We start from the raw sequence: 21,358 nt of genomic DNA, 5'->3' as shown, positions 1-21,358 counted from the left end.
GGATTGCAACAAAACAAGATGCAGGGGGCGGGACGGTTCAGTATTTTGACTTGCAAAAAGTAAAGCATGTGTTTGCTTTACCATTACAACGCACCTTCAGGCGACTTATTTGTAAATGACTGTATCTCTAGCTTGTTACAAATCTTCCAAAAACTTTACTGTTTATCCAAACTCGAGTCCCCTGTGTGCATTCATCGCCCCATCATCGGCGGCTTTACCTTCATTTTTTCAGAGGTAAAAACAATGACTGCAGATGCTGGAAACCAGATTCTGGATTAGTGGTGCTGGAAGAGCACAGCAGTTCAGGCAGCATCCGAGGAGCGGCGAAATCGACGTTCCGGGCAAAAGTCCTTCATCTGTTCAGACCCGAGGATCGTAAAAAAGGGGCTCAGAGCTTAAATAATGGGGACTGGTTGCATTGGCTTGTATTTCTTTAAGTAGAAAACTAAATGGGGATTGAATATTCAAAGAAAAAACAGAAATTTAGCTAATATTGTAATTATTGAGGTTGGGGGCGTGGGCAGTCAGTGGAAGATTTCTAAACAAGTCTTTATCTTGTTTGGTTAAAATATGAGAGCTTAGAAGCAAGTAGACATTGGAGTTAAGATGCATGCTCATCTGCACAGTCTTAGTGAATGAACGTTTTGGCAAAGGATCAAGCCTGTGGTCTGCTTGAGGGGGGTGAAGGCTGAAGGAAGTAAGGGACATGTGGGAAATAGTTGAGTTACCTGAGGTGATTTTTCATAACTGAGAATTGTGCATGAACAGTGTGAAAGGTGATGGTTATATTGTCTTTGGATCAGCTAAAGGTCCTGGCAAATGCTTTCCTACCATTGCAGCTAGTGAGATTTAGTTTAGATTAAGAAATTTAGTTAATTAATAACTGTGAGATGAGCTTTCAGTTCCAATGTTGATGATCAATTGCCATCAATTGTTATAATGATTCATCTGGTTCACTAAGCCTGTCAGATAAGAAAATTTGATGCGTCTAACTGGCCTGGTCCATAAGTCACTCCAAACACACAGCAATGCGCTTAACTGCCCTCTGAATTGGCCTGACAACCATAGACGTGAGGTGCTGGAAGACTGGAAGTTGACTAACGTGGTGCCACTGTTTAAGAAGGGTGGTCAGGACAAGCCAGGGAACTATAGACCAGTGAGCCTGATGTCGGTGGTGGGCAGGTTTTTGGAGGGAATCCTGAGGGACAGGTTGTATATGTAGTTGGGAAAGCAAGGACTATTAGGGATAGTCAACGTGGCTTTGTGTGTGGGAAATCATGTCTCACTAACTTGATTGAGTTTTTTGAAGAAGTAACAAAGAGGATTGATGAGGGTAGAGCAGGAGACGTGATCTATATGGACTTCAGTAAGGCATTTGACAGGGTTCCCCATAGGAGACTGGTGAGCAAGGTTAGATCTCATGGAATACAGGGAGAACTAGTCATTTGGATACAGAACTGGCTCAAAAGCAGAAGACAGAGGATGGTGGTGGTGGAGGTTTGTTTTTCACACTGGAGGCCTGTGACCAGTGAAGTGCCACAAGGATCAGTGCTGGGTCCACTACTTTTCATCATGTATATAAAGGATTTGGATGGGAGCATAAGAAGTCTAGTTAGCAAGTTTGCAGACGACACCAAAATTGGAGGTGTAGTGGACAGTAAAGAAGGTTACTTTGGATTACAACTGGATCTTGATCGGATGGGCCATTGGGGTGACAATTGGCAGATGGAGTTTAATTCAGATAAATGCGAGGTGCTGCATTTTGGGAAAGCAAATCTTAGCAGGACTTATACATTTAATAGTAAGGTCCTAGGGAGTGTTGCTGAACAAAGACCTTGGAGTGCAGGTTCATAGCTCCTTGAAAGTGGAATCATAAGTGGATAGGAGAGAAGAAGGTGTTTGATATGCTTTCCTTTATTGGTCAGAGTATTGAGTACAGGAGTTGGGAGGTCATGTTGCAGCTGTACAGGACATTGGTTAGGCCACCTTTGGAATATTGCATGCAATTCTGGTCTCCTTCCTATCGGAAAGATGTTGTGAAACTTGAAAGGGTTCAGAAAAGATTTACAGGGATGTTACCAGGGTTGGAGGATTTGAACTATAGGGAGAGGTTGAATAGGTTGGGCTATTTTCCCTGCAGCTTCAGAGGCTGAGCGGTGACCATATAGAGGTTTATAAAATCATGAATAGGATAAATAGACCAAGTCTTTTCCCTGGAGTAGGGGAATCCAGAATTAGAGAGCATAGGTTTCGCGTGAGAGGGGAAAGATACAAAAGAGAACTAAGGGGTAACTTTTTCGCGCAGAGGGTGGTACATGTATGGAATGAGCTGCCAGAGGAAGTGGTGGAGGCTGGTACAATTGCAACATTTAAAAAGGGTATGAATAAGAAGGGTTTGGAGGGATGTGAGCCAGGTGCTGGCAGGTGGGACTAGATTGGGTTTGGATACCCGGTCGGCATGGACAATTTGGACCGAAGGGTCTGTTTCCGTGCTGTACACCTCTATGACTCTGAGTTTACCAACCAATCCAGAAAAATCATAACAGATGGACTTCAATGGTTCAATGAGACTGCTAATCATCATTGTTTCAATTATGAGTGCACAGCAAATACTGGCCTTGCCAGTGACCCCCACATTTCATGAAATTATCTTTAAGCAACCTTTTAAATTCAGTTTGGCAAAGCTGTTCAAATGTTTCCATCTCTGAGCAGCAATTTTCAAGTAGCAACGTCTCTCTTTTTAAGCTTGCTTTAGAAATGCTGGCTCAGAAGTAGAAGACAGGATTTTATGACAAACCTGCAAGATACCTCTGATTTGTTTTTAAGTGCTTGACAACAACTCGCTAAATCTTTTTCTGATCTTTTCCCAGGCAGTTTCTTATTGTCTAACATGTCGTCCAGTGATGGGTTGTTGCCAGCAGGAAAATGTGAAAGTGAAGATGAAGTGATATTTGTGAGCGTATGTATTCTAATATTGTATTCTACTTCTATTTTGTATGTTATTCAACAAAATTGTAACTTTTCCCCTCTGATCTCTTGACCTCATACAGTACAATATACAATACAATGTCCTTTTATTTTCACATGTACTCTATTGTGGGAGTATGGTGAAAAGCTTTTTCGATGTCTGCTGCCTTATCGTGCAAGTACCTATGTAGAATTCTTGAGTACAGCAGAGGAATAAAGGTAGTTGTATTACTTTAACTAAATAAGTTAAAAATAGGGTCAACATTACAGTAGGTAGAAAATTACAAAAACACATTACAGTGTACCAGCTCAGCGCAGATCCTCTGCACATGATCTGACTGCCCACACCAGAAACCAGTCCAACTGCCATCCCTGCTCCCCTCCAAACCCCTGACTGCTCTGCACTGGCACTCAGCTATTCCAAGGTAAATGCCAGGAATGCCTCTCCCGTGCTTCTCTCCATCCAGGACTTGCTGTTTGCACACTGCTTCACAGCTGCTTCCATGCATGCTGCTCTGGGACTCGCAGCTGCCACTTGCCGCTGCTAAGGGGAGAGAAGAATAAAAAAGAGACTTAAAAAAAATGACGTGACATTCTTGGGGAGAAATCTCAAATTTGTAAAAAGGAGTTGATTCATCTCTTCCCCTGTATGTTGTTGTTGTCTGTTTCCAGACACCAACACCCTTTGGGGAGGGGTGCAAGTTGGTGGGCCGGAAGGGTGCACTACAACTATTTTTATTTCAATAACATACTTTATTCATAAAAAAGTATTGTTTACATTCATTGACACAAATGCATTTTGATTCTGTACAATATCATATCAAGTAAATAAACATTTTTGAATTTGATTCTCTCCCAACAAACCAAAGGTATCTCTTACACATACAGTCATAAAGATGTACAGCACGGAAGCAGGTTTAATTCGTCCATGCTGACTCGATATCCAAAATTAATCTCGTCCATTTGCCTGCATTTGGCCCATACCCCTCTCAACCCTTCCTATTCATATATCATCTAAATGCCTTTTAAATGTTGTAATTGTACCAGCCTCCAACACTTCTTCTGGCGGCTGATTCCATACATGCATCAACTTTTGCATGAAAATGTTGCCCAATAGGTCTGTCTTAAATCTTTCCCCTCTCACCCTAAACCTCTGTCCTCTAGTGCTGGACTCCCCCTCCCTCGGTAAAAAGACTTTGTCTATTTACACTATCCATGCCTCTCGATTTTATAAACCTGAGGTTGAGGGGTGACCTTATATACTTCAGGGAAAACAGCCCCAGCCTCTCCCTATAGATCAAATCTTTCAACCCTGGCAACATCCTTGTAAATCTTTTCTGAACCCTTTCAAGTTTTACAACATACTGACAGGAAGTTGACCAGAATTGCGCACACTATTTCAAAAGTGGCCAAACTGAGGTCCTGTGCAGTCACAACATGACCTCCCAACTCCTATACTCAATGCTGTAACCAATAAAGAAAAGCATACTAGGTGCCTTCTTCACTATCTGAACTACCTGCGACTCCACTTTCAAGGAATTGTGAACCTACACTCCAAGGTCAATTTGTTCAGCAATACTTACCAGGACCTTCCCATTAAGTGTATAAGTCCCGCCCTAATTTGCTTTTCCAAAATGCAGCGTGTCACATTTATCTAAATTAAAATCCATCTACCACTCTTTGGCCCATGGGCCTATCTGATGAAGATCCCATTGTACTCTGAAGTAACTTTCACTATCCACTACACCTTCAAGTTTTGTGTTTCTTCACACTTACTAATTATACTTTTGTTCACATCCAATTCATTATTATAAATGACAAAAAGTGCATCCTGCACCGATCCTTGTGGCACTCCACTGGTCACAGACCTCCAGTTTGGAAATCAACTCTCTGCCACCACTCTGTCTTCTATCTTCAAACCAGTTCTGTATCCAAATGGCTAGTTCTCCCTGTATTCCATGAGATCTAACCTTGCTAATCAGTCTACGATGAGGAACCTTGTCGAACACCTTCTTGAAGTCCCTATAGATCACATCCATAGCTCTGCCCTCCTCAATCCTCTTCATTGCTTCTTCAAAATCCTCAATCAAGTTAGTGAGACATGATTTTCCATGCACAAAACCACGTTGACTATCGCTAATCAGTCCTTACCTATCCAAGTACATGTAAATCCTGTCCCTCAAGATTCCCTCCAACTTGTTGCCCACCACTGATGTCAGGCTCACTGATCTATAGTTCCCTGGCTTTTCCTTACCACCGTTCTTAAATAGTGATACCACATTAGCCAATCTCCAGTCTTCTGGCACCTTATCTGTGATCCAGATATCTCAGCAAGGCTCCCAGCAATCACCTCCCTAGCTTCCTACAGAGTTCAAGGGTATACCTGATCAGGTCCTGCATGTCACATAGAGATGTTCCCTGAAGCATTGTGAATTGGCATCCTGTCCCCCCAGTGTAGAGGAGACCACATCGAGAGCAATGGACAGAGTAGATGAGGTGTTTGGATGTGCAGGAAAATCTCTGCTAGATGTGGAAGGATCCTTTGGGGCCTTGGCTGGAGGTGAGGAGGGAGGTGTGGCACAAGGTTTACACCTCTTGAGGAAGCAAGAGAAGGTGCCGTGTGGGTTGGTGGGGAAGCATGGACCTAATGAGGGGGTTGTAGAAGGAATACTCTCTGCGAAATGCTGATAGGGGTGGGGTGGAAAATATATCTGGGGGTGGTGTCTGATCGTAGGTGACGTAAATGCTGGAGGATAATGCGCTGTATCCAGAGATTACTGAGATTGAAGGTGAGGACCGAGGATTCTAACCTTGTTGCGATTGGAGGGATGGGGTTCAAAGGCGGAGGTGCAGGAAGTGGAGAAGGGTAGGAAGGCCTTGTTGATCATAGAGGAGAAATTGCGGTCCCTGAAGTAGGAGGCCATCTGGGATGTCCTGCACTGGAATTGCTCCTCCTGGGAGCAGGTATGGCAGAGACAGAGGAATTGGAAGGGAGGTGTCCGAGAAGGTCAAGGTGGGAAGTGTTCGTGAAGTTGATGAACTGTTCAACCACTTACCCCCCCACCACCACGCAATCCCTTGTGTCCTGCAGTTTCGCATGTAAGCCACCTTGCTGATCTTTGAGGGGTCCTGAATGTTTTTATACAATCCCTTTGGATTCTACTTAACCTTATTTGCTAAAGCTATCTTTTTGCCCTCTTGATTTCCTCCTTAAGTATACTCCTATTGCATTTATACTCTTCTAAGGATTCACTTGATCTCTGCTATCTAAACCTGACTCATACTTCCTTTTTCTTAACCACAGCCTCAATTTCTGTAGTCTTCCAACATTCCCTATACCGAGAGTCATAGTCATAGAGATATACAGTATGGAAACAGACTTTCCGATCCAACTTGTCCATGTTGACCAGATATCCCAACCTAATCGAGTCCCATTTGCCAGCACTTGGTCCATATCCCTCCAAACCCTTCCTATTCATATACCCATTCAGATGTCTTTTAAATATTGTAATTGTACCAGCCTCCACCACTTCCTCTTGCAGCTCATTCCATACATGCACCCCCTTTGAGTGAAAATGTTGCCCCTTCAGTCCCTTTTATTAATTTCTCCTTTCACCCTAAACCTACGCCCTCTAGTTCTGGACCCCCCCCCCCCCCCCCACCCCCACCCCAGGGAAAAGACTTTATTTATCCTATCCATGCCCCTCATGATTTTATAAACCTCTGAGATCACCCTTCAGCCTTCAACACTCCAGGGAAAACATCCCCAGCCTATTCATCCTCTCCCGATAGCTCAAATCCTCCAACCCTGGCAACATCCTTAAACATCTTTACTGAACCCTTTCATGTTTCACAACATCCTTCTGATAAGGAGGAGACCAGAATTGCAAGTAATACTCCAAAAGTGGCCTAACATTGTCCTGTACAGCTGCAAAATGACCTCCCAACTCCTGTGTTCAGTGCTCTGTTCAACAAAGGAAAGCAAACCAAATGCCACCTTCACTATCCTATTTACCTGTGACTCTACTTTAAAGGAATAATGAACCTGCACTCCAAAGTCTTGTTGTTCAGCAACACTCCCTAGGACCTTACCATTAAGTGTATAAGTAGTGTTAAGATTTGCTTTTCCAAAATGCAGCACCTCGCATTTATCTAAATTAAACTCCATCTGCCACCCATAGCCCATTGGCCCATCTGATCAAGATCTCATTGTAATCTGAGGTAACCTTCTTCGCTGTCCACCACACCTCCAATTTTGGTGTCATCTGTAAACTTACTAACTATACCTCCTATATTTGCCCTGCCTTATTTCCCAAGACTAGGTCAAGTTTTGCACCATCTCTGGTAGGTACATCCACATACTGAATCCGAAAATTTTCTTATACATTTAATAAATTTGTCTCCATTTAAACCCTTAACACAATGGCAGTCCCAGTCTATGTTTGAAAAGTTACAAAATCCCCTTCCATTACCATCCTATTATTCTGTCAGATAACTGAGATCATACAAGATTATATTTACATACTTTGAGGTACTAGGACACTCAGGCTCACAGAAATGACTGTGGTGCTGGAGATTATTCTCTTTGTCTTCTCTGAACTACCTTCTGGGAGCTGAACATCTCACTGTTTGTTAGTAACTAGAATTGGACCAAGTGCCCCATGTCCAATCTATCAGCGGCCTGTCCCTTGTCATTTTGGCAATAATGATTGCATAAAACTGTCTCTTCCTGCAGAGAAGTCTGATTTATTTGTTGAATTTTGTAATTTGTGATTGAACAGCAATAGAATATTTTCTATTGTCAGTTTGTTGAGAAACAATTTGTCCCAAACCTGCTATACAGGGTATAGTTCCAAGAATAATTGTTCTATGTTTGTGCAGATATGGATGCAGACCCTGGAATTTTTATGTAAGAGGATCTATTAGCATTGGGTGATGAGGCTGATTGCCTGTTTCATAGAATGTTATTCATTTATTTTGGAATATTGTGACCTATATTCCGAAATAAGGTCAAACTGTGAACAGGGTTTTCAGAGAATGTGTTTGGATATTTGCATAGTAAACTGGAGGTTCTCGATACAAAGAGTAATTCTCCTGAACTTTGCAGGTCAGGATCAATCAGTCAAGGGAAAACCTGAAAGAGCTGCATAATTGTCATAACATTGAGTTAACACAATGCAGAGAAGTTGCTTGCTTTACTGAGTGCCCCATTCACTTGTTTTTGTTTGGATTCTGTTGGTCACATTGAGTATTTTTCTAAATGGGTTGTTACAGTTGATTTTGTTTCTTCTCCATGTCCTATTGGTCAGTTTAGTTGATGGATATTCTTTTCAAATTCCTGTTCCCTCAAAACCTGAAGTATGTCGAGAAATTCCAGGCGAATGATTAAAGAAGCTTTTGTTTCATGGAATGCAGGTTGAATAGATCTCACCTGCATATGTCAGCCCTTTGGCACATCAGAAGAAGTGATGTTGGCTACATTTTCACTTTGGGTTCAGTGGAGTACTATTCTGTTAAACCAGCAGATATGGCCTTTTGAGAGATTGGAAACATAACATAACCAGTGCACTAACTGATCACTTCTCTTACAACTCAATCATTTCAAAAATGACTTGAAGTGTTTTGTCCCCAGCAAGATGCAAGTTTATCCAAGGTTTTAATTCTAACTTTTGTCTTGAAGACATCCCTTTTGGATGCCTAAAACTCAGGAAAGATTTGCAAGGTTGCTTGAGGATATAGCATGAATGAAGGTTGAACATACATGTGGTAAATCAAACTGTTGGGTAGTCTTTTATTAATCAGTCTGCTTCACTTGTGTCCTTTTCCCTTGCTCTTTACATCCTCAATAGAATGTGGAAAGTGTTGAGCTTGGTTATCACCTGCCAAAAATGGCATAGTGATGTGATCTGGGGAGATTGTTCTAAAATGCCAAACACAGCCCAGTGATCTGGTGCAGTGATGCTTCAATTTAACCGCTAGTGTTTGAATGCTGTCCTACTCCTTCATTTGGCCACAGATTTTGTTTTCTTCAACTGTGCCTTTAGTTGTTTGGAAAGCCTGGAACCTTTTTACCTTGTTTTCCTCCATTTTCACATACCTACATACATTCTTCCCTGTTCTAATATCTCCTAATGTGACATGGTATCAGATTTTGACCGATAATACTGTGAAATATCTTTAACTTGTTCAAAATGTTAAAGGTGCTGTGTAAACAGAAATTGCTTAATGGTTTCTATGTATAATAAAACTTCTTCATTTTTCAATTCTATCCTTTAAAATTGACCCAAGTGCTCTTTGCACTTATTTAGCAATGTTAAGACGTGTTGATATGTTTAGTAATGTTTGTATCTGTAACCTCTGCCCCCAATCTGTTTCCTCTACAAATTCATTACCAAACTCTATCTTATTTCATTATCAATTTAAAAGAAGTAGTCTTGGTCTTGGTGTTGCCATGATCATATTGTTATTACAGTTAACAATGTGCTTCACAGTCGACTATTTATTGTGATCCCATTATATACTTAGTGTACAATGAAGACTTTTAATAAGCCAATTTACTCCTCACAAAATTATTTAAAATTTTATCTCTCCTCTTTGTGGGTGTGTTGATGGTACAGAGAGGATAAAGACCCCAGCTGCTCCCTGTCACTGATATTACTGAAATGGCCTCATGGAGCACTGAATTTTGAGACACAAGAACTGGCATCTAAGTTGGCCATTCAGCACCTTTTAGACCTGCTCCACATTCTCATAAGATTGTGGTCTCCACTCCTCTTTATTCTCTGCCCCCTATTACCTGTAACTCCATTGTCAATTAAGAATGTAGAAACATCACTAATATCTCCATGACAGCAGAAAACTGTGTTCTATTTCTCACTGTCTCATGGTGCAAACTTGTTTTGCAACTTTAATGAAAAGTTTGGTCAAGTGGAATACCGGGGGATGAGTTTCATACAGAAAGCATGATGATCCATGCAAGAAATTTGTTCTGAAATTAATACATGAGATAATTACTCCTCTTTTCTTTTATGATTAAAGGAGCAGCCATTAAGGCCAGTGTTGGAATGTATCGATCTATTGAGTGATGAAGACAGTGAAGGAAACGGTGCACCAAATAGGGTGAGTACTTGATTGTACTAGTGATTATAAAGTGTTTGGCAGGGACAAGGATATAGCATGTAAAACTACAGAATGTTCCTTACAAATTAATCCAACAAGGAATTCAGGAGAAATGTCTTTGCACGAGAGAATGTGGGACTTGCCACAAGAAGTGATTGAGACCAGTTCCGGATTTGCGCACATGAGAGAAAGGAACAGAAGGAAATGTTGATAATGTGCAATGAAGTAAGATGGGAGAAGGATTGTGTAGAGTGAAAATGCACTGTAAGATGAACTGGGTCTGTTTCTACGCAGTATGTTTTAGAATAAGACAGTCATGGAGGTGCACAGCACAGAAACCGATCTTTGGGTCCAACTTGTCCATGCCGACCAGATATCCTAAATTAATCTGGTCTCATTTTCCAGCACTTGGCTGAAATTCCTCTGAGCTCTTCCTACTCATATACCCATCCAGATGCTTTAAATGTTGTAATTGTATCAACCTCCCTCCACTGCTTCCTCTGGAAGCTCATTCCATACACGCACCACCCTCTACGTGAAAAAGTTGCCCCTTAAGTCCCTTTTAAATCTTTCTCCTCTCACCCTAAACCTATGCCCTCTAGTTCTGGACTCCTTTGCCCTGGGGAAAAGACTTTGTCTATTGACCCTATCCACTCCCCTCATGATTTTATAAATCTCTGTATGGCCATCCTTCAGCCTCTGACACTCCAGGGAAAGCAGCCCCAGCCTATTTAGCCTCTCCTATAGCTAAAAGTCTCCAACCCTGGCAATATTCTTGTAGATCTTTTCTGAGCCCTTTCAAGTTTCACAGCATCCTTCCTGTAGGAGAGAGACCGGAATTACACACAACATTCCAGAACTGGCCTGAGCAATGTCCTGTGCAACTGCAACATGACCTCCCAACTCAATGCACTGACGAATAAAGAAAGCATACTAGACTCCTTCTTCAGTATCATATCTACCTGTAACTCCACTTTCAAGGAACTATGAACTTGCACTCCAAGGTTTTTTTGTTCAGCAACACTCCCCAGGAGCTTACCATTAAGTCTGCAAGTCCTGATTTGCCTTTCCAAGATGCAGCACCTCATATTAATTTAAATTAAACTTTATCTGTCACTTCTCTCCTTTGGTCCATCTGTTCAAGATCCCATTGTACTCTGAAGTACCCTTCTTCATTGTCCACTATACCTTCAATTTTGGTGTCATCTGCAAACTTACTAGGTATGAAAATATATTCCTGTCAAGGTGAAAGGGAAGGCTGGTAGCTATAGGGAATGCTGGATGACTAAAGAAATTGAGGGTTTGGTTAAGAAAAAAAAGGATGCATATGTCAGGGACAGACAGGATAGATCGAGTGAATCCTTAGAGTATAAAGGAAGTAGGAGTATACTTAAGAGGGAAATCAGGAGGGCAAAAAGGGGACATGAAATAGCTTTGGCAAATAGAATTAAGGAGAATCCAAAGGGGTTTTACAAATATATTAAGGACAAAAGGGTAACTAGGGAGAAAATAGGACCCCTCAAAGATCAGCAAGGCGGCCTTTGTGTGGAGCCACAGAAAATGGGGAAGATACTAAATGAATATTTGGTATCAATATTTACTGTGGAAAAGGATATGGAAGATATAGACTGTAGGGAAATAGATGGTGACATCTTGCAAAATGTCTAGATTACAGAGGAGGAAGTGCTGGATGTCTTGAAACGGTTAAAGGTGGATAAATCCCCAGGACCTGATCAAGTGCGCCTGAGAACTCTGTGGGAAGCTAGAGAAGTGATTGCTGACCTCTTGCTGAGATATTTGTATCATCGAAAGTCACAGGTGAGGTACCAGAAGACTGGAGGTTGGCAAATGTGGTGCCATTGTTTAAGAAAGGCGGTAAGGACAAGCCAGGGAGCTATAGACCAGTGAGCCTGATGTTGGTGGTGGGCAAGTTGTTGGAGGGAATCCTGAGGGACAGGATGTACATGTATTTGGAAAGGCAAGGACTGATTCGGGACAGTCAACATGGCTTTGTGCGTGGGAAATCATGTCTCACAAACTTGATTGAGTCTTTTGAAGAAGTAACAGAGGATTGATGAGGGTAGAGCAGTAGACGTGATCTACATGGACTTCAGTAAGGCATTCGACAGTGTTCCCCATGGGAGACTGATTAGCAAGGTTAAATCTCATGGAATGCAGGGAGAACTAGCCATTTGGATACAGAACTGGCTCAAACGTAGAAGACAGGGTGGTGGTGGAGGGTTGCTTTTCAGACTGGAGGCCTGTGACCAGTGGAGTGCCACAAGGATCGGTGCTGGGCCCTCTACCTTTTGTCATTTACATAAATGATTTGGATGCGAGCATAAGAAGTACAGTTAATAGTTTGCAGATGACACCAAAATTGGAGGTGTAGTGGACAGTGAAGAGGGTTACCTCAGATTACAACAGGATCTTGACCAGATGGGCCAATGGGCTGAGAAGTGGCAGATGGAGTTTAATTCAGATAAATGAGAGGTGCTGCATTTTGGGAAAGCAAATCTTAGCAGGACATTTACACTTAATGATAAGGTCCTAGGGAGTGTTGCTGAACAAAGAGACCTTGGAGTGCAGGTTCATAGCTCCTTGAAAGTGGAGTCGCAGGTAAATAGGATAGTGAAGAAGGTGGTGTTTGGTATGTTTTCCTTTATTGGTAAGAGTATTGAGTACAGGAATGGGGAGGTCATGTTGCGGCTGTACAGGACATTGGTTAGGCCACTTTTGGAAAATTGCATGCAATTCTGGTCTCCTTCCTATCGGAAAGATGTTGTGAAACTTGAAAGGGTTTAGAAAAGATTTACAAGGATGTTGCCAGAGTTGGAGGATCTAAACTACAGGGAGAGGCTGCACAGGCTGGGGCTGTTTTCCCTGGAGCGTCGGAGGCTGAGGGGTGACCTTAAAGAGGTTGAGAAAATTATAAGGGGCATGGATAGGATAAATAGGCAAAGCCTTTTCCCTGGGGTCGGGGAGTCCAGAACTAGAGGGCGTAGTTTTAAGTTGAGAGGGAAAAGATATAAAAGAGACCTCAGGAGCAACTTTTTCACGTAGAAGGTGGGTGGTATGTGTATGGAATGAGCTGCCAGAGGATGTGGTGGATGCTGGTACAATTGCAACATTTAAGAGGCATTTGGATGGGTATATGAATAGGAGGGGTTTGGAGGGATATTGGCCAGGTGCTGGCAGGTGGACTAGATTGAGTTGGGATATCTGGTCGGCATGGACGGGTTGGACCGAAGGGTCTGTTTCCATGCTGTATATCGCTATGACTCTATATCTCCTATGTTCACATCAAAATCATTTATATAAATGACGAAAAGTACTGCAGCGGCATCAATCCTTGTGGCACACCACTGGTCACAGGCCTCTGGTCTGAAAAGCAGCCCTTCCAGCCAGTACTGTATCCAAATGGCTAGTTCTCCATTTCACGTAAATATATCTTAGTACTTGTGTTCACTGAAACACTTGGTTATTTTGTGAGGTGGTAGTGTGATACCAAAGAGATTTTACATTGTATGTCACAGACAAAGAATTAAGCCTCGTCCTTGTTTTGTATGAAGTCAGAAGAAAAAGTCTTGGCAGATTATAGTAAAGCAAACATTTTGTTGGAATTCATTTGCTGGGGTGGGGTTGGGTTTCGGGTTAGTGCTTAGGATTAGGACCAGAGTTAGGATTTGAGCTTGACTTAGGGTTCCGAATAAGTTTATGACTAGAGTTGGGTTAGGGCATAGGTTAGGGTTAAATTGTTGGTTTTGGCGAGGCTTACATCCAAAGTTGGCATTAAATTGTGGACTTGGGTTAAGGTTAGGACTAAGGCTAGAGTTAGGGCCAGAGTTAGTTATGATTCAGGCTTGGGTTTAGCTAAGGGTTCAGGTTCAGAGTGCGTGCTGGGTCATGCATTAGGGTTAGAATAAGATTTAACGGTGCCTTTAGGTTGGGTTGGGTAAGGCTTAGTGCTTGGGCCAGTCTAAAGTTTAAGATTCGAGCTGGGGCTTGGGTTACGGGTGGGGTTAGGGCTCAGGTTAGAGTTAAGTTGCAGGCTTGGGTTCAGGCTCAGGTCGTGGCTTGGTCTTGGTTCTGGTTTGGCCATAGGTGATGTTTAGGTTTAGTGTTAAGGTTTGGGTAGGATTAGAGTGAGAATTTGGGATACCATTTCGAGCTATGGCAAAGCTACTGGAGGCTTTTGGGTTAGGGCTAGAATTGGGGTTGTTAGGGTTAAGGTTGGCATTGGGATTAGGGTCGGGGCAGAGCCAAAGTTAGGGTTAGGATTCCAGCTTGGGCCTGGATTTGAGTTTGGGTTTGGGCCAAGTCTAGGGCAAGGGTTAGGACTGGGGTTGTGGCTAGGGCTTGTGGTAAGGTTAGGATTGGGTGAGGGTTTGGGCTTGGTCTAGTGTTAGGGTTAAGTTGTTGGCTTGGTATTGGGTTAGCATTAAGATTAGGCTTTGGGCTAGAGTTAGGCTTAGGGTAGGATAGGGTTCAGGCTGGGGTTAGGACGAGGCAATGGGGGCACGGTGGCTCAGTGGTTAGCATTGCTGCCTCACAGCGTCAGGGACGTGGGTTCGATTCCGGCCTCGGGCAACTGTCTGTCTACGTGGAGTCTGCACATTCTCCCCGAGTCTGCGTGGGTTTCCTCTGGATACTCTGGTTTTCTCCCACATTCCAAAAGATGTGGAGGTTAGGTGAATCGACCGTGCTAAATTGCCCATAGCTTTAGGTACGTTAGTCTGTGGTAAGTGTAGGGAAATGAGCCTGGGTGGAGTATTCTTCAGAGGGTCGGTGTGGACTTCTTGGCCTGAAGTGCCTGTTTCCACGCTGTAGGAAATCTTTTTAAAAAAAACTAGTGGTTTGGGTTATGTCTTAGGTGAGCATTGGCATTAGAGCTCCAAGAAAGTGAGGACTGCAGAAGCTGGAGATCAGAGCTGAAAAATATGTTGCTGGAAAAGTGCAGTAGGTCAGGCATCATCCAAGGAGCAAGTGAATCGACGTTTCGGGCATAAGCCCTTCTTCAGGAATGAGGATCGTGTGCCAAGCAGTCTGAGATAAAAGGTAGGGAGGAGGGACTTGGGGGAGGGACTTTGGGAATGCGATAGGTGGAAGGAGGTTAAGGTGAGGGTGATAGGCCGGAGAGGTAGGGAAGAAGGTTGCAAGTCAAGAAGGCAGTGCTGCGTCTGAGGGTTGGCACTGAGATAAGGTGGGGCGAGGGGAAATGAGGAAGCTGGAGAAATCTGCATTCATCCCTTGTGGTTGGAGGGTTCCTAGGTGGAAGATGAGGCGCTCTTCCTCCAGGCGTCTTATTGCCATGGTTTGGTGATGGAGGAGGCCAAGGACCTGCATATCTTTGGCGGAGTGGGAGGGGGAGTTAATGTGTTCAGCCACGGGGCAGTTGGGTTGGTTTGTGTGGGTGTCCCAGAGGTGTTCTCTGAAACATTCCACAAGTAGGTGGACTGTCTCCCCAATATAGAGGAGGCCACAACGGGTGCAGCGGATGCAGTAAATAATGTGTGTGGAGGTGCAGGTGAATTTGTGACGGATATGGAAGGATCCCTTGGGGCCTTGGAGGGAAGTGAGGGGGGAGGTGTGGGCGCAGGTTTTGCATTTCTTGCGGTTGCAGGGGAAGGTGCTGGGAGTGGAGGTTGGGTTGGTGGGGGGGTGTGGACCTGACGAGGGAGTCATGGAGGGAGTGGTCTTTCTGGAAAGCTGATAGGGGTGGGGAGGGAAATATATTCTTGGTGGTGGGGTCCGTTTGGAGGTGGCAGAAATGACAAAGGATGATACGATGTATCTGTAGGTTGGTGGGGTGGTAGGTGAGGATCAGTGGGGTTCTGTCCTGGTGGCGATTGGAGGGGCGGGGTTCAAGGGCAGAGGAGCGGGACGTGGAAGAGATGCGGTGGAGAGCATCGTCAACCATGTCTGAGGGGAAATTGCGGTCTTTGAAGACGGAGGCAATCTGGGTTGTTCGTTATTGGAATTGGTCCTCCTGGGAGCAGATGCGGCGGAGGTGAAGGAATTGGGAATATGGGATGGCATTTTAACAAGAGGGAGGGTGGGAGGAGGTGTAATCTAGGTAGCTGTGGGAGTCGATCGGTTTATAGTAAATGTCCGTGTTGTGTCGAGATAGAAATGGACAGGTCTCTGAAGGGGAGAGAGGAGTCTGAGATGGTCCAGGTAAATTTAAGGTCGGGGTGGAATAAAGTGGATGAACTGTTCAACCTCATGGGAGCATGAGGTAGCGCCGATACAGTCATCGATGTAGCAGAGGAAAAGGTGGGGGGTGGTGCCAGTGTAGCTGTGGAAGATGGATTGTTCCACAAACCGAAGAGGCAGGCATAGCTGGGGTCCATGTGGGTACCCATGGCTATTCCTTTGGTTTGGAGGAATTGGGAGGATTGGAAAGAGATATTGCTCAGAGTGAGGACCAGTTCAGTCAGTTGTAGGAGGGTATCGGTGAAAGGGTACTGGTTGGTTCGGCAGGAATGAAAGAAGCTGAGGGCTTTGAGGTCTTCGTGATGGGGAATGGAGGTGTATAGGGACTGGATGTCCATGGTGAAGATAAGGTGTTGGGGGCCGGGGAAGTGCAAATATGGAGGAAGTGGAGGGCGTGGGTGGTGTCCCAAACGTAGGTGGGGAGTTCTTGGAGTAAGGGGGGGCAGGACCGTGTCGAGGTATGCAGAAATGCGTTCGGTGGGGCAGGAGCAGGCTGAGACAGTGGGTTGTCAGAGCAGTCAGGTTTGTGGATTTTGGGTAGGAGGTAGAAACGGGGGGTGCGGGGTTGTGGGACTATGAGGTTGGAGGTGGTGGATGGGAGACTCTTCCCTCCCCTTCCTAGACCTCTCCATTTCTATCTCGGGCGACCGACTCAACACGGACATTTACTATAAACTGACCGACTCCGATATTCCCAATTCCTTCGCCTCCGCCGCATCTGCTCCCAAGAGGATCAATTCCAATACTGAACAACCCAGATGGCCGCCTCCTTCAAAGACCGCAATTTCCCCTCAGACATGGTTGATGATGCTCTCCACCGCATCTCCTCCACTTCCCGCTCCTCCTCCCTTGAACCCCGCCCCTCCAATCGCCACCAGGGCAGAACCCCACTGATGCTCACCTACCACTCCACCAACCTCCAGATACATCGTATCATCCTTCGTCATTTGCGACACCTCCACACGGACCCCATCACCAAGGATATATTTCCCTCCCCTTCCCTATCAGCTTTCTGGAAAGACCACTCCCTCCGTGATTCCCTCGTCAGGTCCACACCCCCCCACCAACCCAACCTCCACTCCCGGCACCTTCTCCTGCAACCGCAAGAAATGCAAAACTTGCACCCACATCACCCCCTCACTTCCCTCCAAGGCACCAAGGGATCCTTCCATTTCCGTCACAAATTCACCTGCGCCTCCACACACATCATTTACTGCATCCGCTGCACCTGTTGTGGCCTCCTCTATATTGGGGAGACAGGCCGCCTACTCACGGAATATTTCAGAGAACACCTCTGGGACACCCACACCAACCAACCCAACTGCCCCGTGGCTGAACACTTTAACTCCCCCTCCCACTCCGCAAAGGACATGCAGGTCCTTGGCCTCCTCCATCGCCAGACCATGGCAACACGGCGCCTGGAGGAAGAGCGACTCATCTTCCACTTAGGAACCATCCAACCACAAGGGATGAATGCAGATTTCTCCAGCTTCCTCATTTCCCCTCCCCCCACCATATCTCAGTCCCAACCCTCGGACTCAGCACCGCCTTCTTGACCCACAATCTTCTTCACGACCTCTCCGCTCCCACCCCCTCTCCAGCCAATCACCCTCACCTTAACCTCCTTCCACCTATCGCATTCCCAACGCCCCTCCACCAAGTCCCTCCTCTCTACCTTTTATCTTAGCCTACTTAACACATGTTCCTCATTCCTGAAGAAGGGCTTATGCCTGAAACGTCGATTCTCCTGTTCCTTGGATGCTGCCTGACCTCCTGCGTTTTTCCAGCAATACATTTTTCAGCATTAGAGCTAGGGTCAAGTTTAATGCTTGGGCTACGGTTATCGTTAAAGTTTGGCTTGTGGCTCGGGTTAGGGGTACCATTCAGGCTTGGTTAGGGTTGGTGTGTGCATAGGGGTTTGGTTTCGGGTTAGGCAAAGACTTGAGCTATGTTTAGGGTAAGAGTTAAGGTAGTGTTAAGTTGGAGGCGAAGTTAGGGTTGGCAAAGGGCTGAGGTTGTGGTTAGGGCTCGGATTAGGATTAAGTTGCCGGCTTGGGTTAGGACTGGAGCTAGGGTTAGAGTTAGGGCAAAGGACATAGTTAGCAGTAGGGCTAGGATGAGGTCATTGGTGAGGGTTGGAGTTAGGGCTTGAGCTATGATTAAGTTTAGGGGTTGGGCTACGCTTAGATTTAGGGTTTGGGCTTGGGTTGAGTTAAGGTCAGAGTTAATGTTAGGGTTAAAATTATGACTTGGGTTAGGGTGAGCGTTGGGCTAGAGTTCAGGTTAAATTTAGGGATTGTGTTAGGGTTGAGTAAGGGCTTTGGAAAGGTCTAAGTTAAGGGTTAGAATTATAGATCTGTGAGCCTTAGTTCAGTTGTTGGTTTATAGACCAGTGAGCCTTACTTCAGTTGTTGGAAAAGGTTATAAGAGAGAGGATTTATAATCATCTAGAAAAGAATAATTTGATTAGGGATAATCAGCATAGTTTTGTGAAGGGTAAGTCATGCCTCACAAACCTTATTGAATTCTTTGAGAAGGTGACCAAACAGGTAGATGAGTGAACCGGTTGATGTGGTGTATATGGATTTCAGCAAACTGTTCGATAAGGTTCCCCGTAGTAGGCTATTGTACAAAATGCGGAGGAATGGGATTGTGGGAGATATAGCAGTTTGGATCTGTAATTGGCTTGCTGAAAGAAGACAGAGGGTGGTGGTTGAAAGGAAATGTTCATCTTGGAGTCCAGTTAAGAGTGGTGTACCGCAAAGGTCGGTGTTTGGTCCACTGCTGTTCGTCATTTTTATAAATGACCTGGATGTGGGCGTAGAAGGGTGGGTTCGTAAATTCGCAGACAACACGAAGGTCGGTGGAGTTGTAGGTAATGACGAAGGTTGTTGTAGGTTACAGAGACATAGATAAGCTGCAGAGCTGGGCTGAGAGGTAGCAAATGGAATTTAATGTGGACAAGTGTGAGGTGATTCACTTTGGTTGGAGTAACCGGAATGCAAAGTACTGGGTTAATGGTAAGATTCTTGGTAGTATAGATGAGCAGAGAGATCTGTGTCCAGGTACACAGATCCTAAGTTGCCACCCAGGTTGACAGGGTTGTTAAGAAGACATAGTGTTTTAGCTTTTATTAATAGAGGGATTGAGTTCCAGAACTATGAGGTTATGCTACAGTTATACAAAACTCTGGTGCGGCCGCACTTGGAGTATTGTGTACAGTTCTGGTCACCACATTATAAGAAGGATGTGGAAGCTCTGGAAAGGGTGCAGAGGAGATTTACAAGGATGTTGCCTGATATGGAGGGGAGGTCTTACGAGGAAAGGCTGAGGAACTTGAGGCTGTTTTTGTTGGAGAGAAGAAGGTTGAGAGGTGACTTAATAGAGCCATATAAGATAATCAGAGGGTTAGATAGGCTCTCCCTGTCTACCCTTTTTCCAAGTATGGTGACGGCGAGCACGAGGGGGCATAGCTTTAAATTGAGGGGTGATAGATATAGGACAAATGTCCGAGGTAGTTTCTTTACTCAGAATAGTAAGGGTATGGAATGCTTTGCCTGCAACGGTAGTAGATTCGCCGACTTTAAGTGTATTTAAGTAGTCATTGGACAAAAATATGGACGATCATGAAGTAGTGTAGGTTAGATGGACTCCAGATTGGTATGACTGGTCGGCGCAACATTGGGGGCCGAAGGGCCTGTGCTGCGCTGTAAAGTTCTATGTTCTAATTAGCATAGGTTTGTTAGAATAACGGTTAGGGCTTGCGCCTGAATTAGGACTAAGGTTTGGGTTGGTGCTTGGATTAGGGCTTGAGCAAGGAATGGGATTAGGGTTAAGGTAAGGATTAGGATTAGGTTTAGTGTTACGCTGAGGGCTAGACTTAATGTTTAGTTTAGGGCTAGGATCACAGTTAGGGTAGAGTTAGGTCTTAGGTGAAAGTCAAGGTTGCTGTTGGACTCGGTCAGGGTTGGTTAGATTTAAGGGTTGGGGCTAGAGATAGAATTAACATTAGGGCTAGGGTTGATTTAGGACTTGGGCTTCTTTAGGGTTTGGGCTAGAGTTAAAATTCGGTTTAGTGCTAAGACTGGAGGTAGGTTTGGGGTGAGGGCTAGCCTAAGTGTTAGGATTGTGATTAAATTGGAGGCTATGGTTTGGCTCAGGGCTACAGTTAAATCTTAGGCAAGGGTTAAGTTTGTGGTTAGGATTATGTTTAGGTCATGGGCTACAGTTAGGATTAGTATTAGGCCTGGTGACAGGGCAAGAGTTAGGGATGGATTGGGCGTAAGGCTAAGATTAGGGTTCTGGTTAAATTGTAGGCTTGGGTTAGGGCTTGGCCGAGAGTTATGTTGGGATTTGGTCTTGGGTGAGTGTTTTCAGTTTGTTGGTACCTGTTTTATAGATCTTGGTCATGGAAGTGTACTTGTTCCTTTTTAAATTATTGTTCCTTAAATGCTCTTGCCTGTGCCACTAATCATTAAGTGATCATGTAGAGGAGGAAACAATCATTGTGTCCTGGCTCTTTGTAAAGGTACCCAACTCAACCTTTTGTGGTTCTTTCTGTAAGCTCCTGTAAACATTTCCATGTTGAAATTTCCAAAATGATAAAGCACAGTTACCATCTAAATGATCCAGAACCAGTGAGGGATGTGGTTGATATAATTTAAACAAATCCCTAAAGATGCCTCAGAATTGACTTTTCACCAAGCCCAGTTAACCTTGCAAAGACCTCCTACGATCTGAGCACTTGCATCAACATTTTCCGTCGTGTTACTTGTTCTGGAAACTTTAATAACCTCTGCTGAGCACATGCGACTGAACCCCTTTTAATGGGTAATTTGAAAGGGCAAAAATACTTTAGCTGCTGTTTTAAGTGAAGCCCTGCATTCCACTTGTCTTCCCTATTATCTGCAGCAATCCTCTTCTATTCTTGCCTCCAAGGTGCAGGATGTCTCATTTTGCCACATTATATCCAATTTGCCAAGTTTTGGCAGACTTACTTAACCTGTCTACATCCGTTGTAGACTGTCATCCTCATCACTTGCCTTCTCATCTATTT

General features: G+C 44.4%; 1 protein-coding gene across 5 annotated transcripts in view; it reads left to right on the top strand.

Moving 5' to 3' along the window:
- Positions 1–21,358, top strand: part of znf451 (zinc finger protein 451) — an 88,739-nt gene that overhangs the window by 575 nt on the left and 66,806 nt on the right. For 3 of the 5 annotated variants that reach the window (XM_060852061.1, XM_060852051.1, XM_060852034.1), the window contains exons 2-3: positions 2,871–2,959; positions 10,006–10,086. In XM_060852061.1, coding sequence (XP_060708044.1) covers positions 2,891–2,959; positions 10,006–10,086 — 150 coding nt within the window. In that variant the 5' untranslated portion in view covers positions 2,871–2,890. Of the gene's footprint in view, positions 1–166; positions 235–2,870; positions 2,960–10,005; positions 10,087–21,358 lie in introns of those variants that run through there. The other 2 variants (XM_060852069.1, XM_060852042.1) reach the window with 2 other exon arrangements.

Source organism: Hemiscyllium ocellatum, chromosome 3 (genome assembly GCF_020745735.1).
Source record: "Hemiscyllium ocellatum isolate sHemOce1 chromosome 3, sHemOce1.pat.X.cur, whole genome shotgun sequence".
Classification (NCBI taxonomy): domain Eukaryota; kingdom Metazoa; phylum Chordata; class Chondrichthyes; order Orectolobiformes; family Hemiscylliidae; genus Hemiscyllium; species Hemiscyllium ocellatum.
This window is presented reverse-complemented; position numbering and strand designations above follow the sequence as displayed.